The 15710-nt window shown below is 56.4% G+C and overlaps 2 protein-coding genes across 8 annotated transcripts in view; both read right to left on the reverse strand.

Annotated features, from left to right (window-relative positions):
• Positions 1 to 1668: 1668 nt before the first annotated feature.
• Positions 1669 to 8196, reverse strand: MYL9 (myosin light chain 9). 2 transcript variants are annotated; one of them, XM_077169652.1, is made up of 5 exons: positions 8102 to 8178; positions 7457 to 7665; positions 4898 to 5113; positions 3054 to 3215; positions 1669 to 2336 (listed from the first exon to the last, which is right to left on the reverse strand). In XM_077169652.1, the coding sequence occupies exons 3-5, from the start codon at positions 5079 to 5081 to the stop codon at positions 2164 to 2166; spliced, it is 519 nt and encodes a 172-aa protein (XP_077025767.1). In that variant the 5' UTR covers positions 5082 to 5113; positions 7457 to 7665; positions 8102 to 8178; the 3' UTR covers positions 1669 to 2163. The 2 variants fall into 2 exon arrangements, with proteins under 2 accessions (XP_077025767.1, XP_077025758.1); XM_077169643.1 differs by lacking the exon at positions 7457 to 7665 and having other exon boundaries at positions 8102 to 8196.
• A 5125-nt stretch (positions 8197 to 13321) lies between these two features.
• DLGAP4 (DLG associated protein 4) overlaps positions 13322 to 15710 on the reverse strand; it is a 173586-nt gene continuing 171197 nt past the window's right edge. For all 6 annotated transcript variants that reach the window (XM_077169696.1, XM_077169693.1, XM_077169684.1 and 3 more), the window contains one exon: positions 13322 to 15229. In XM_077169696.1, coding sequence (XP_077025811.1) covers positions 15011 to 15229 — 219 coding nt within the window. In that variant the 3' untranslated portion in view covers positions 13322 to 15010. The remainder of the gene's footprint in view (positions 15230 to 15710) is intronic.

The following is a 15710-nucleotide window of genomic DNA, read 5'->3' on the forward strand; positions in this document are numbered from 1 at the left end:
GTTAAATATGCCACAGATATTTTCTCCCAGTTTTCACTTGCCTTTTAACTTTGCTCACAGCGTCTTTAGCTACAGAAATGTGTAGTTTTTACTCAATTAAATCTCTCAGTCTTTTCCCTAGTGGCGTCTGGGTTTTATGCCAGACTTTGAAAGTTCTAGGGGCTGCTTCACGATACCTCTAAATGTTGCCTACAATAAATAAGCCGCATTAGCTTGCTTTTTCTTATTCCTTTTTTTCCCTGAGAAACTGTTTAAGATCTTAATAAAATGAAACCTGAAATGCAACTGAACAGGAAATGAAAACCTTTCTTCTTCCCCTGGCTTCTGAGATGCCGCGTGCTTCCCTGCTTCCAGACCTCTCTTGGGCTGGTGCCATCCCCGGAGTCACCTTCTGCCTCTGCACTGAGCCTGCAGGTTCCTCCTGGCCGCCCGCCCTTCCTTGCACCCTGTCCGACTTGGGCTGTGATGGCCCGGCCATCTCTGAAAGCAATGACTCTGCCCGCCGTCCCCGCAGCTTGGGCTGTTGCGCAGGCTCCCACAGGTCTGTTTCTAGTGGCTGTCCCTGCCTTTTTTTTTTTTTTTTCGGTATACTGTATGGCAGGGGTCACATTTCATTCTTCATGCGACTATAGCGTTATTGCAGCACCATCTGTTGATATTTTGGGGGGAAGGGTGGAGTGCATGGGCGGGGTATTGAACTCAGGTCCCACATGGCAGGTGAGAATTCTACCCTTGCCCCTCGCCGTCCCTGCCTTTTTGAAGGCTTCTGGGGCCTGGCCGAGTGGGCGGGATCGCGGCCGCCCTCAGGGCTGGCTGCCGTGGAGGGTGGGTGGCCAGGCTCAGCGTGGCCTGGGTGCAGCAGGGCTGGGACCGAGTCTGAGCATGCACAGCCTGGCTCGAGCCTGCCTGAAGTGTGATCAGAGGATGTGGGGGACTCTCTGTGGAGCCAAGAGGAGGGGCCCCACCCGTGCCCTGTCCAGGGCCTGGCCCTGGGAGCGGCGAGGGCTGCGGGGGCTGTTGAGTGCTCCCTGCGGGGCGAGGGAGGCATGCCCAGCTCGGCTCCGCCTCTGACCGCAGGGCGACCTCAGGCCATCCCTGTCCCCCTTGGCTCTGCAGTTGGCTATTAGGCCCATCTCTCCATCCCTCCTGTGGGCCAGACACTGACACCTCTTGGGTAGGAGGGGTCCCGGTGCCGGTGCTGAACTGCTTCCTGGGCACAGCCCAGAGCCCTGCCTCCTGAGGCTCCTGGAGGGGAATGGGGTTCATGGGGGGCAGCTGGAGCTGACCCAGGGAGCCTGCCATTCTCACCTCCACCCCGAGCTGCTGGCTTGTCCACCTCATCACCATTCCCCAAGACTCCCTTTCCTTCCAGGGATCCGGAAATCCAGGCTCCAGACCCAAGGGTAAGTGACCTTGACCTCTGCCCCTCGGAGGCGAGACCCCTGCACTGGGTTTGCGGGGGTGGTGCCCGAGGACCCTGCCCGCTCGCCCTGGCACTCCTGGCTCCAAGGGGCCGTCTGCCCCAGCACCCCATCCCCTCCCCCTGGGGTCCAGTCCCAGCTGAGTGGGGCACACACCTGCTGAGGAATGGTTAGGAAGGAGGATCAGGGCGGCGCCGGGACCTAGGGGCTCCCCCGCCCCCGCCTAGTGAGACACAGACCCGCAGCAGCCGTGTTCAGTCTTGTATTTGAGACTCTGCCTCCCCTGGTGCAAATGCCCCCCACCGAGTCCCTCCTCGAGCACCTCCCTCGGGGCTGGGCAGGTGTTCTAGTGGCCAGGCAGGGCGTAGGGGAGGGTGTGGGGTCCTGTCCTCTGCGAGGGGACCTTGGTGAGGCTTGTGTGCTTGTGGCAGTGGCTGGGGAAGGGCCTCCTCCCCGTGTGGTGCGGGGCAACCCTGCGGTGCTGCTGGGCCCGGCCCCTCCCTCCAGCGGGGCCCGGCTCCCTGGGCTTCCCCGACCTCCAGCTCCCGGCCTGCTGGCCCGTCTCCTCAGAAGGTGGTCCTGCCTTGGAGGGGCCGAAGCCCCCCCAGACCTCTGGGCTGGGGTGGGAACCCTGCCTGGCATTGCCCACCGCCTGGCCTGTGCCCTCCTCCGGGAGCTGGGGTCGCGCCCTCGGCGGCGGTGCGGGGAGCGGTGCGTGGGGCGTGTGGGTGGGGGGGGGCGGCTAGTCATCCTTGTCCTTGGCGCCGTGCTTCAGGATGCGGGTGAACTCCACGTAGTTGAAGTTGCCTTTCTTATCGATGGGGGCCTCCCGGTACATCTCGTCCACCTCCTCGTCCGTGAACCGGTCACCCATGGTGGTGAGCAGCTCCCGGAGGTGGTCCTCGTGGATGAAACCTGGGGCGGGGCCGGGCTTCGTGAGAGCAGGCGCGGGGCTGGGCCGCCCCCGCCTCGGCCCCCAACCCCGCCCCCACCCCAACCCCGCGCCCGGCCCCGCCCCCACAGCCCCGTGGTAGCGGAGGGGCTGGGAAGAGACACAAGCCCGGTCGCTGGTCAGTTCACGGAAGGACATGGGCTGCCAGAGTCCCAGAGGTAAGGACACTGCCGTGGGGCTGCCTCCGGGATACGTGGGGCTGCGAGAGCAGGGGGTGCTGGCAGCTCAGCAGTTCTACCACTGGAGGTTGAACGCTGAGCCCCTCCTTCCTAGCTGTGGAACCTTGGGTGAGCTGCTTAACCTCTCTGTGTCTGTTTGAGCTGGAAAATGGGGATGGAAATATGCCAGCCTGGGGTGGGGGAGTGAAATTAAGAATCATCTTACATGGTGGTGGACCTATGGCCTCCCAGAAATATTACTGCTGCCGCCACCCCTCTAGCTGTATCCTGGGAAAATGAGCTGGAGGACAGAAATCCTCCAGCTGGTTTCCGTGCCTTGCTGGCAGGAAGGGCATGAGAGGGTCTGGTTTCTTGAACGGGCCAAGGCAGAGGGAGGGTAGGCAAGTTTGAGCTATGTGGGCATTTCCGGGAAGGACAAGGAAGCAGCAGCGCCCCCTTTAGGGTTCCCCGCGGCAGGGGCAGGGGGCGGCAGGGCATGGAGAGGCCCGGGCGGTGGCTGACCTGAGGCCTCCTCGTCGAAGCAGGCAAAGGCGTTACGGATCACGTCCTCGGGGTCGGTGCCATTCAGCTTTTCCCCGAACATGGTGAGGAACATGGTGAAGTTGATGGGCCCCGGGGCCTCGCTCATCATGCCCTCCAGGTACTCGTCCGTGGGGTTCTTCCCTGCAGCGGGCGGGGAGGGCGCACCTGCTGTCACCTGACCAGGGCCTGGGGGTTCCTGCACGGAGTGACCCCCTGCCCACACCCCCGGGTCCGGTGCTCCCTGGGCCGCGTGGCCTTTCCTTTTCACCATCCTGGACGGCTCTTGCCACTGAGGCCCAGTTGCAAAACTGGTTAAACCAACGAGCTTTGGTGTTACATGGGTCTGGGTGAACCCCGGCCTTGTGCCCCTGCTCCCCGGCCTCTTGGGAGAGGTGTGAAGTGGAGACAGCATTTGCAAAGCCCTCGTCACAGCCTGGGGGCTCTGGAATCAACCACTGGGTTCCAGTCCCAGCTCTGCCACTGGGTGGCTGTGTGGCCTTGGGCAAATCACTTAACCTCTCTAAGCCTTCGTTTCCTCATCTGGAAAATGGGAATAATAACCATGTGGGATTGTTTTGAGAGTTAAAATAGTATCTGCAGAGCCTACTATTGCTGTTTTATTATTTGCTGCCCTTGATTCTTTTTTTTAATCCTGAGAATGATGTTCGTAATCGTAGGGCCTCGACCCATTTATGGTCCCCTCAGTGCGAGCCACAAGCCCGGGCACATGATCATTAGGGTGGATGTACAGGGCTGTCGGAGCATCTGGGGTTTGGGCCCTGGGTGCGGGTGCTGCCGTGTGAATGGGAAACCATCTCCGTGTCCCTCAGAGCGTCCCAGCACCCCGTGGCGCCCTCAGCACCACAGAGGCCCCTGTGCCCACAGAGCTGTGACCTCGCCTGATGCTCCCCAGCTGTGCGGCTGGGAGGGCCTCCAGGGCGGGGCTGGGCTTTCCTGTCCCTGGTGACCTCTTCAGGAAACGGGACCCTCCCGCGAGGCTGGTCTGGAGTTGGTTTGGTGCCCAGGGAGGGGGGGCCACCCCAGGGCTGCCCGGCCACCCCACCCGGTGCCCTGGGTTGTGCATGAAGACCCCGGTCCGCAGGAAGGGGGGTGGCAGTGCCCCAGCCAGTGAGGGGCAGAGCTGGGGCCTTGGCTGTCACACAGCTACCCTCCTGCTGCCAGAAACTCCCCTCTTATCCCAGCCGGTGTGGGTCCCTCGATCTCACCCTGGGGCTGAGGGTGTTTGTTGGTGGCAGTATGTGGGTGGGGGGGGGTGGCGGGAGACAGGGCACGGGCTGGGCTGTGGTGTCCAGACACCTAGCCCCTGGGCCTCAGTTTTCCCATCTGAGCCCTGCTGAGCTGGAAGTGATTCCCGAGCCCTGTGGCCCTAAGACTGGAATTCCTGGGAAGGTCACTCTGGTCGGAGGCCGGGGTGGGTGACGTCAGAACGAGGACTAGTGAAGGGAGGAGGGCGCACTTGGCTTCCCTCCCAGGCCTGTTCCCCGCCTGCACGCTGGAGGGCTGGACCCTGCCTGTGCGGGTCAAACTTTCCTTCCGCTGCTGACTCCTCTCTGGAAATGCAGTGCTCCCGGCAGCCTGCGCCGCAGACCCGCACGGGGCAGTCCTGCTCCCGAGGCAGCCCGCGGGGCTCAAACCTAGCGCTGAGCCTCGGGCACGCCACTGAACTACTCTGTGCCTCAGTTTCCCTGTCGGTTAGATGAAGAGAGTAACTGCACGTGTTCTCTAGGGGGGGTACTGTGTTCTCCCCCACCCAGAACATGTGCCCCACGTGACAAGCTGCCGCCCTGCCCGGCCGCGCTCACCCATCGAGGCCAGCATGTCGTGCAGGTCCTCCTTGTCGATGAAGCCGTCGCGGTTCTGGTCGATCATGTTGAAGGCCTCCTTAAACTCCTGGATTTGGGACTGGTCAAACATCGCGAAGACATTGGAAGTGGCCCGTTGTGGCCGCTTCTTGGTGGTCTTGGCCTTGGCCCGCTTGCTGGACATCTTGGCTTCGGGTGGGGGAGGGGAGAGCTCCTCTGCAGAAAGGGGGGGGGGAGGGGCATGACATCGGGCTGGCGAACCTTCCAGCTCAAAGCCTCCCGCGGTCCTGGGCTCCTGCCACCCCGCGCCTCCCGCAGGCACAGACAGGCGTGCGGTCTGGGTGGCCTCAGGCACTTTCCTCTACCTGTCCACGCCTGGGACCTGGGCCGCACGCGGGTGGTGCCCGCAGCGGGGGATTAACTGGCTTAGAACTGGAAGAGCAGCTGTCGCGGCGCTGGCAAGGCAGTCTCCCTGCCGCTGTTTAGGGAAAAGGCTTAGCAGTGGGTCTAGCGTCTCACCTCCTCTAATCCCCGTTAGCATTTACAACTTCTGCAGGTGATGGCAAAGGCGGCCGGGGCGGCATGGACGGGGAGGGTGTGGGGGCTGCCTTCCCGGCTCCCTGGGCCCCTGCAATCCCTCCTTCCCCCCTCCTCTCCCTCCATCCCTCCGTGTTCCCTTCTGGGAGATTTTGGGCCCTGCCCCCCCACTTCCCCCTCTGCTGCCCACACCAGGACAGAGCTTGGCCAGCCCCCAGGCCAGTGACAGCTGGCCCTGGCCTTACCTACTCTTTGTTCTCGTCCTCAGTGCTCAGGGGGGTGCATGGCCCCCTGCGCTGAGAACCCCCATTCCCTGTCACCAGTTCAGACTGGCCCCCGAGCCCCCAGCCATGTCTCTCCCAACCCATCCAGACATGACCTGAACTTGTCACTTTGAAGGCCTCCAAGGTTCTCGCTGTCCCCCAGAGTGGGTCTGAGCCCTTGGCCTGACATTCAAGGCCCTGTGTGTGCCCCCCACTCTGACCTCAGCACCCCCTATGGTGGCTCTCTTGCCATCTGTAATCCCATCACGCTGAGCTCCTGCTTGTTCCCCAGAGACCCCCAGCCTCTCCCTCCTTGTCCCTTCCCCTGGAATCTCTTCCTTCTCCAGCCAGATCTTGGGACACTCCTTTGGGAAGTTGCTTCCACCCTGCTTTGACAGTGAACATTTCGTCTCTCCCTCAATTTATACCCATCGAAGCCCACCATGGGGCCCACAGATGCTTGCCTGGTGAATGACTGTATGAGGGCAGCTTGGCCAGATGGGAAACTGAGGCCCAGCCAGGGACTCCTTCCCTGATCACCTGACATGTCTGGTGGGGATTGTTCCCCAAGGACCTAGGGCCGTCGGCTCCTTGGCTGAGCAGTTATGGGCCTGATCAGGGCCTGGAGCTGCTGCCAACCTCTGTCCCCTGCCCTCAGTCCCATGGCCCCCAGGAAGGCCTCTCTGCCTGTGCTGTGTTTTCACCCTGCGTTTTGCCACTCGAACTGTTGCCAGGCCTTTATCCCACATTCCTGTTTGAGTCGTTCTCCACCGTTAGCCTTGGAGACCTTAAACTCTGAGCAGGAGCCTGGCTGCCCCAGGGCCACAGCTGCCTTTGGTCCTGACACTGGGTACCGTGTCCACTGGGCCCATCCCCGGCCCTTAGCTATTCTCACATGGACAGGGTGGGTGGATGAAAGCCCTTCTCACCCCATGGCCTGGGTGGAGAGGTACAGTGCCCAGGCTGTGCCACTGTCCCTAGAAGCTGGCCCCTCTCCTCTTGTGGCTTGAGCCACGGTCCTTCCCTGAGCCCTGCCCTTCCCAGGGAGCTTTCATTCACGGCACCTGCAGGAGGCTGCCGGGGAGAAGTCCTCTGTGCTCAGCAGAGGCCTGTGACAGTCACATCACCGAGCTTTGACACATGCATGGCCAGGATGAGGGAGGAAGCCGAGGCCAGCCACTCACCCACTGCTCTGCCTGATTCCAGTTGGGCCCTCCCACAGCCCTCTCCCTTCTGAGGAGCCAGGACAGGGGTGAGAGCTGAACTTTATGGCCTCACAGGGCTGCCACATCCGTCCAACAATCTGGGGGTGCAGGAATGGTGGGACTGCTCCCCATTGTGCAGATAGAAGCACTGAGGCCTAAGAAGCGAAGTGGCCTGTGCAGTGGGAGGAGTGCCAGCCACCTGGAAGCCAGGACCGGGGTTTGGGGTGGGTGGCAGACCTCGCCCTTGGTGCTCAGGCCATGTGAACAAAGAAGGAAACATCTGCCCTGAGATGCTCACGTGAGCCTGTTGCCGCCCAGGGCTGAGGCCCTGAGTGGCCGCAGTGGGGTCTGGGCTCGGTGGGGGGGCTGGGCCCTTAGCCCTGGAGCCCCTCCTCCGCCTCTTCCCAGTCCCAAGTCCCACTCCAGGGCTCAGCAGATAGCTGGTGATTGGCCTGGCAGTGACCAAATGCCCCAGCCCCCCCACTGCTGCCTGAAATCCCACCATGGAGCAAAGGCCTGGGCTGAAGCCACGCAAGACCTGGGCCCGCTCCTACCTTGTAGACCCTATGGCTGCGCAGTGCCAGCTGCCACACGGAAACTCGCCCGCTGAGGCCAAAAGTTACTGACTCTTCCTGAGAGCACCTGGAGCAGCTGGAGGGCTGGCAAGGAGCCAGCCCAGTCCTTGGCTGGCAGTGAGCCCCACAAGGGTCTCAGAAGACAGGAACCAGTGGGCAGATGCCCAGAGAGGGACAGCACCCAGTGCCTGAAGGTGGGGGGGAGGGGGTGTTGCTGGATCTCTGTCCCTCTCTCCTGCCTCAGGGGATGGGAGATGGTGGAGGGGACATGGATGCCTGGAAGGACTCAGTTTCCCCATCTGTGACAGCACACGGATACACTGGGTCTGGGAGCGCTGGAGCTCACAACCCCCCTCCCTGGCATCCTGGAGCCCGGGTTTGGGTCTCCAGCTCCTCAGCAAAGGGGCAGAGCCTGGACCAGCCCCTTCCCTCGCCCAGGGATCACCAGTCCCCCCAGAGCCCGCAACAGTCTCCCTGCTGCCCAGCCGCGGCCAGAATCCCTGGCGGACCCCAGCAGCCTCGCAGCCCCAGCCCGGAGGACCTGCCGGCGGCCCCAAGTTTCAGCCCCGGCAGTCGGACCCCTACTCTAGACAGCTCGGCCCCGGCCCGCGGGCGCGCTCCCACCTGGTGCGGAGAAGGTGCGCGGAGAAGGTGCGCCGAGCCGGGCTGCGCGTGGGGTCTCGGCTGTTCCGCGAGGGCTGCGGGCGGCGGGGCCGGGGGCGGGGCCGGGGGCGGGGCCTGGCGGGGCCGGGGCGGGGCCTGGCGCCCGGGCCTTACAAGGCAGAAGAATGTGCGCGCGACGGGGCGGGGCCGCGGCAGGCGCTCGGCCTTATTTGGCCTCCACCCACGGGCTGGGGGGCGGGGGTGAGCTCCCCTCGCTGCCCCCACCCCCGGGCATCGACACTGCAGAAGAGGGGAGCTGATGGGATGAGGAGGCTGAGGGGGTGCGGGGTCCCGCCAGGCTGGGGAGGGGCGTCTGCCGGGATGGTAGGAAGCCCCTCCTCTTCTGCGAGGCCTGCAGAGCGACCGAGGGTGGGGGGCCTGGTTCTCAGACCTTCCCTTCCCCCAGCCTCCCCCCAAAGGCCCCGCTACCTGACTCCCGCCCCTCCCCACCCCCACCCCATTCTCGTGGTCCAGGTTCCACCAGGGCCGCATGCAAGCCTAGTATGGCCTTTTCCAGTCAGAGGGAGAAGAGGCGTGTCAGGACCAGCCATCCTCAGACGGGGGCCACCACCAGGCTCCTGGGGGCGTGAGGGGCCTGTGGGGGGCAGGCCAGGTCGCCCACCTCTCTAGCTGCCCAGCTTGCTCACCTGTGAAGTGGGCAGGTGTGGTGAGGTTCAGTGCTTGGCCCACAAGAGCCGCAGCCCCCAGGGAGCCAGCGGGGTGGGGGTGGGGGGCCCGGGGAGCACCCTCGCCGGGACAGCCTTCCCTGGGCCGGACCAGCAGGAGGCCGACCCCTCTGCACCCGCCCACCCGGATCAGGCGCCTGGCCGGCCGGCTGAGCACTAAAGGGACACCTCATCTGTCAGCCCCAGCCCTGGGGAACACTGAAGTTCCCAAGGAAACTTTCCAACACTCAATTATTTATTCTGTAAATATTAACTGAGCACTGCCACCTGCCAGGCACTGTGCTGGGTGCTAGGGAAGAAACAGCTGTGAGCTCACATCCTCACAGTCCTGAGGAATTTGTTTTGAGCGGGGAAACAATTAGCAGGTGCCCCCCTGACTGGGCTGTGGTAATAAGGGCTTGGAAGGAGATGAAAGCAGGGACAAGGGACAGAGTGATGGGGGGCTGGTATAGAGGGGGTCAGAGAAGGCCTCCTGAGGAAGGGAGGCCGGAGACAGAGGCCAGTGACGGGGGTGAGGTCTGGGGGGTGCGTGAGTGAGGGGAGTGGGCTCCCAGGTGAGGTCTGGAGCGGGAGGAACCTCTCCAGGCACTCGTTGTAGGCTGAAGTCTGGGCTCAGCGGTGGGCGCCATCTGGCTTATGTTTTCCTGAATCCCTCTGGGTGCTGAGTTGAAAACAAACGGAAGGGGCCCGAGGGCAGAAGCAGGAAGAGCAGTGAGGAGCCATCCAGCCTGAGATGGTTTCGGCTTGGGAAAGGCTGATAGCAGCGGAAGTGGTGAGAAGTGGTTGGATACTGGAAATATTTTGAAGGTGCAGCTGGTTGCTGATGCATTAGAGTGGGGTGCGAAAGAAAGAGAGGCAAGGATGACTCCAAGGTTTGGGTCTGTGCTACTGGAAAGATGGAGCTTCTTCTAAGGGAAGAGCAGGGCTTTGGGGAGATCAAAAGTTCTGTTTGGACACTTTTTTTTTTATGGCAAAATATATGTAGTGTAAAATTTGCCATTTTAACTATTTTTAAATGTACAATTCAGTGGCATTAGGTATATTCACAATGATGTATAGCCATCGCCATCATTACCAGAGTGTTTTCATTATCCCAAAAAGAAGCTCTGAACCCATTAAGCAGTAACTCCCCATTCTCCCCCTGGTAACCTCTCTCTAATCTACTTTCTGTCTCTGAATTTACCTGTTCAAGATACCTCACATAAGTGGAATTGTACAACAGGTTTCTTTTTTTTTGCATCTAGTTTGTTTCACTTAGCATAAGTGAGTAAGTTTTCAAGGTTCATCCATGTTATAGCGTGTATCAGAACTTCAGTCCTTCTTACGGCTGAATGATATTCCACTGTGTGAATAGATCATATTTTGTTTATAGATTCATCAGTTGGTGGCCATTTGCATTGTTTCATCTTTTTGGCTATTGTGAATGTCTTAATAGCCATTCATTTACAAGTTTCTGTATGGACATATATTCTTAGTTTTCTTGGGTATATACCTAGGAGTAGAATTGCTCGGTCAAATGGTAACTTTATGCTTAACTTCTTTACAAACTGGCCGATCTGTTTTCCATGATATTGTACCAGTTTTCATTCCCAACAGCAGTGTATTGAGAGCCCCAATTTCTCGACATTCTGGCCAACACTTAGGTGTGTTTTTTTTTTTTTTTTTGCTTATAACTACTCAAGTGGGTGTAAAGAAGGATCTGTCTCTTTGTGGTTTTTAACTTGCATTTCCCTGATGGCTGATGGTGCTGAGCATCTCCTCATGCTTGCTGACCATTTACGTATTTTATTTGGAGAAATGTCTTTTCAAGTCCTTGGTTTTTGTATTTGTTTCCCAGGGCTGCTATAACAAGTTCCCACAACCTGGGTGACATAGAATAAAAATTTATTCTCTCATAGTTCAGGAGGCCAGCAGAGAGTTGACAGGGTTGGTTCCTAATGGAGGCTGAGGGAGAATCTGTTCCCTGCTTCTCTCCTGGCTTCTGGGGGTCGCCAGCAATCCTTGGTCTTCCTTGGCTTGTAGCTGCAGCCCTCGTCTCTGCCTCCTCTTCCTTGGCCTTCTTCCCTGTGTGTCCTTTCCTCTTCTAAGCTCTCAGTCATTGGATTTAGGGCTTATCCTAATCCAATATAGCATCATCTTAACTGATTACATCTGCAAAGACCCGATTTCTAAATAAGGTTTACATCTGAGGTTCCAAATGGACATGAATTTTGGGGGATGCATTCAATCTAGTAATTGAAATTGAGTCATTTACCTTATTGTTGTTGAGTTGTAAGAATTCTTTATATATTGCTTTTTTCTTTTTTTAATTGTAGTAGATGTCCATAACTTAAAATTTTAACATTTTGACCATTTTTAATTATACAGTTCAGTGACATTAAGTACATTCACAATGATCTGTAACCATGCCCCACTATTCCCAAACCTTTCATAATCTCAAACAGAAAACTCTGGACCCCTAAACAATAATTCATCTTCCCCTCTCCCTGTAAATTTTAACTTACTTTCTGTGTCTATGAATTTGCATAATCTAGATACCTCATATAAATGGAATCATATAATATCTGTCCTCTTGTGCCTGGGTCACTTCACTTAGCTTAATAAGTGATTAAGTTTTCAGGGCTCATCTATGTTGCAGCATGTATCAGACCTTCATTTCTACTTACGGCTGTGGAATGTTCTGGAGACTCGGATAATATTCCTGATGGACCTGCGGGTGCTTCCACCTTTTTGTGAACATTGGTGTGCAGGTTTCTGTTTGCCGCTTTCAGTTTTGGGGGGGGGGGACACTTAGGAGTGGAATTACTGAATCATGTAGTAATTGTTTAATGTTCTGAGGAGCGGACAGACTTTTCCACAGCGATGACACCATTTTACATTCCTACTAGCAATGTGTGAGGATTCTTAGAAATAGGAATCACCAACACCTTTTTTTTCCTAATCGCTATCCTAGTGGGTGTGGAATGGTATTGCATTGTGATTTTGATTTGCATTTTCCTGGTGGCTAATGATTTTGAGCATCTTTTCGTGTGCTTATTGGCTATTTAACTTTTTTGGAGAAATGCCCTGACACTGACATTTTTGGATTGTCTAAAACTTGGATAGTTCAGTTTGTGTTTCCTCATGAATAGACTCTGGTTATATACATTTGACAGAAAGTCTTTGGAAGAGGTGTTGTGCTCTGCTCAGTGCATCATATTACAGGGGATATGTTAGTTTTTCCCACTACTAGTAATATTTTCGATCACCTAGTCAAGGTAGTGTCTTCCAGATTTTTCCATCATGAAGTTATTGTTTTTCTCTTTTGTAATTAATATGTTCATTAATAATTTGTGGGATGCTATGACTATGAGACTATGAATATTCTGTTCCTAATCAAACTTTTACATACTACTCTTAACATTGACTAATTATTACTGATGATTACTAAATGGTAATTTTCCAACTCTATCTTCTCTTCTACTTTCATTTAGTTGGTAGACATGTGATGTTTGCACATCCAAATGAGATGTTAAACGTCAAGTCTGAAGTTGAAGGAAAGGTGCAGGTTGCAGATTTAGATGTAGGAATTGTCATTCTACGGAAGGCTAAAGCCACGAGGTAGCTGAGGGTCCCCAAGGACCGTGTTCCCTGTTGGCCACCATGCCTTAGCTGTGTTGACACATGAACCCCAGTGCTGGCTGGGTCTGAGGGTACTGTGGCTTCATGGAGACTTGGGAATGGGGGCCCTTGTCTCACAGGAAGCTGGGTTCTGTGGCAGCAAATTCCCTGTTCCATTCAAAACTCGAACCTGGTGAAAGCCCTTCGTCCTTACCTGGTATTGAAGACCTGCCCAGCACTGCCCCATACTGGAGTCTCTGTGCTCTCTGTGCCCTCCCTGCCCTCTCTGCCACTGCTTGGAGGACACATTCAAAGCCCAGCTCAAAAACTACCTTCTCCACCAAGTGTCCCAACGAAATCATCCATTTAGGAAATAGGTCTTGAGGCCCTTCTCTGTGCTGGACACTGAGTCATGGTTTTAAACAACCCTCCATTCCTTTTCTCAGGAGTGTGTCTCTCCCACCAGAGAGTGAGTTCCGTGAACGGCCTGCCATAGGCCCTGGCACAGCAGGTGCCCAGTGAGTGTCTGACTGTGCTGTTGGCAGCTACTGTGGAGGGGCGTGGAAGGTCAGCTAGGGGCGACCTGTAAGGGGATGGAGTCTCTCCAGCTCATCCTGGCCCAGAAGCAGCTATTTATTAGGCATTTCTCACGAGAAGCTGGCAAGGTAAATGTTATACTCTCATTTTCCGGTTGAGGAAACCGAGAGCTTAGTTTTCCTGCCCAGGACCACAGAGCTGGCGTGTGACAGAGCTGGAATTACAACGTGCACTGAAGTCAGCCTGTCTCAAGGCACTGCCTTGTGGTAGGGGATCTGGCTCAGCCTCCAGTGAAGCCCCCTCCCAGCCACCTCATCCCAGCCTGGCCCGCCCTGCTGCAATAACACAGGAGCCTTGGTACACATTACCTCATTTATTCTCACAACATGCCTGTGAGGTAGGGAGGGGCAGGGACTGTCCCCATTTTACAGAGGAGGAGTTGAGGCACACAGAGGTCAAGTGACTTGCCCAAGGTCACAGACAGCGGCCAAGCTGGAATGGGGCCCCAGATAGGCCCTTGGTTCACCCTGGGGCTCCCTGTGGGGCTCCCTGCGGCAAGCGCTGGACAAGAGGATGTCTCCAGCGCCATGGAGTCATGTGCCCAGTACAGAGCAGCCCCTCGTGTGCTGAGCTCCCTGCCTAGCCTGGCCCCTGCCCACGTTGCCTGCCCTTGCCGTGCCCTCCCCCAGCCCACCCTGTAGGCCTGGGCCATTTGCAGCTCAGGGCTCACGACACCCTGGGAATGGGGGTGGAGAGTTGGGGAGAGAGGAAGAGGCCTGGGGTAAAAAAACAAAAACAAAACAAAAAAAAAAACAGAACAGAACAGGAAACTGAGGCTGGTGGTGGCAGGGGTGGGGGATGGGCGCACCGGGTGGGAGACCAAAATAAAGGGCTGCTTACACACAAGGTATATATTTTTACACACACTTGTACACACACCTAGATATAGTACATGTAAAAATATATGCTATTCACACACCCACCTCCTGCCAGGTGCCCCGAGAGACAGCGGTGGCGCTGGTGGGCAAGGGTGAGCAGATGGGCATTTATTAAATATACACTCTAAGGGTCTATGTGCATATGTACACATCCGTACAGACACAACTGCCCGCCCCTCGGGGTACTGTACACAGGCTTGGCCGAGGACTAACAATCCCTTGGAAAATAGCGTCCCTTGCTCACGAGTATATCCAGGAACCATACTGAGTCATAAGTTTTCTTTTGCTGAAGGAAGGCTGGAGAGAAGTAAAAGGTGGGGGTCTGGAGTATGATAACTGTGGCTTTTTAGCTCATTTCTTCCCCAAAGGTGTTTTAAACCCTCCTCATCTGCCCTGGGAGGCCTGTCACCTGCCTGCCACCACCAAGGGCTGGAGGATAGCAGTGGAAGGACGGCCTACACTATGAAAAGGAGCCTGCCTCTGTGTGTGTGTGTGTGTGTGTGCGCGCGCATGTGCGCATGTGCATGAGCACGTGGCAGGGAGGGGGTGCATGTCCAATTCTCTGTCCTCTGGGCCCCCAACCACAAAAAGGGCTGAGAACCAGAAAGCTGCTCGCCAGGACGGTGACCCCTGTGTGAGCTCGGAGAGAAGAGAGAAAACAGAAGGATGAAAACTTCAAGGTCAGAGCGGGGGTAGCGGGAAAAGAAGGAAGGACATGGCAGGTGCCCAAGGCTGCCCTTGGACTGTCGTCTTCTTGTAAACAAGCTAGTTTAAGTTTTCATTTGATAGAACAAGTAAAAAGACCGCAGTCTGGAGGCTGGGCCGGGGAATTGCTGAAGTCATCTATCTAGTCCACCACGGCCAGCAAGAGGAAAAAAGTTTTATAGTTTTGTTTTTTTGTTGATTTTTGTGTGTGTGAAGTCTTCATAACCTAAAGTTGGGAGGGACCCCAAAAAGCCAAATTGTGAGCCCTTGTATGCATCAATTTGAAAGTTGGCTCAGGGTCTCTAGACAGAATACTAAAAGTTGAGAAGATTTTGTTCCATTCACATTTAGTGTTTTTTGTGTTTTTAATGACTTAGAGATTGTTTCCTTCTTCCTTTGTCATCTCAAAGCCGAGTCTGGGCCTCAGGGACATAAATCTCGATGCTGTCCGCGCTCTCTGTGGCTGAGTTCTGCCGCACAGAAGCTGCCCGCTTGGCTGCCAGGAGTCTCTTGCGCGCCTCCTGGCGCTGTTTGTCCCCGGCATCTGATGTCTTGTCGCGGCTCATTGCCGGCTTGGATTTGGCTGGCTTCTTTGGGACTGGAGGCGGTGGTTTCTTCTCTTCCTTTAGTGAGACAGTGAGGAGGAAATAAAAATAAAATTGTGCTACCCCCCACTATATGCAGGCAGCTAGAGTCTCTCCATCCCAGCCTCCCCACGCCGGGCACAAGCAACACACATTTGCAATCAGGAAGCCACAAGAAGCAATGATAGTGGGAAAAGCACAAGGCACTGGAGCAAAGGCAAGCTTAGAATCTTAGAATGTTCTAGCAGGAAGGGCTAGATAGATCACCTGTTCCTACCCTGCTTTGAACCACTGGAAGCCTGAGACCAGAGAGGGCAGACTCTAGCCTGAGTCATGCAGCCAGAGGTATGACTTAAATTCCAGGCTCCCAAGTGCAGCTCACATTTCACATGCAATTCTGGAAGCTCAGAGCTTGGAAGGGCCACAGTCCATTAACCAGTAACCATAGGGGTCACTGGGTTCTACTGTTTTACAAAAAGGAAGCTTGAGTCTTGGGGAAGAGGCTGACCCAAGGAGGCAG

Source organism: Tamandua tetradactyla, chromosome 1 (assembly GCF_023851605.1).
Source record: "Tamandua tetradactyla isolate mTamTet1 chromosome 1, mTamTet1.pri, whole genome shotgun sequence".
Classification (NCBI taxonomy): domain Eukaryota; kingdom Metazoa; phylum Chordata; class Mammalia; order Pilosa; family Myrmecophagidae; genus Tamandua; species Tamandua tetradactyla.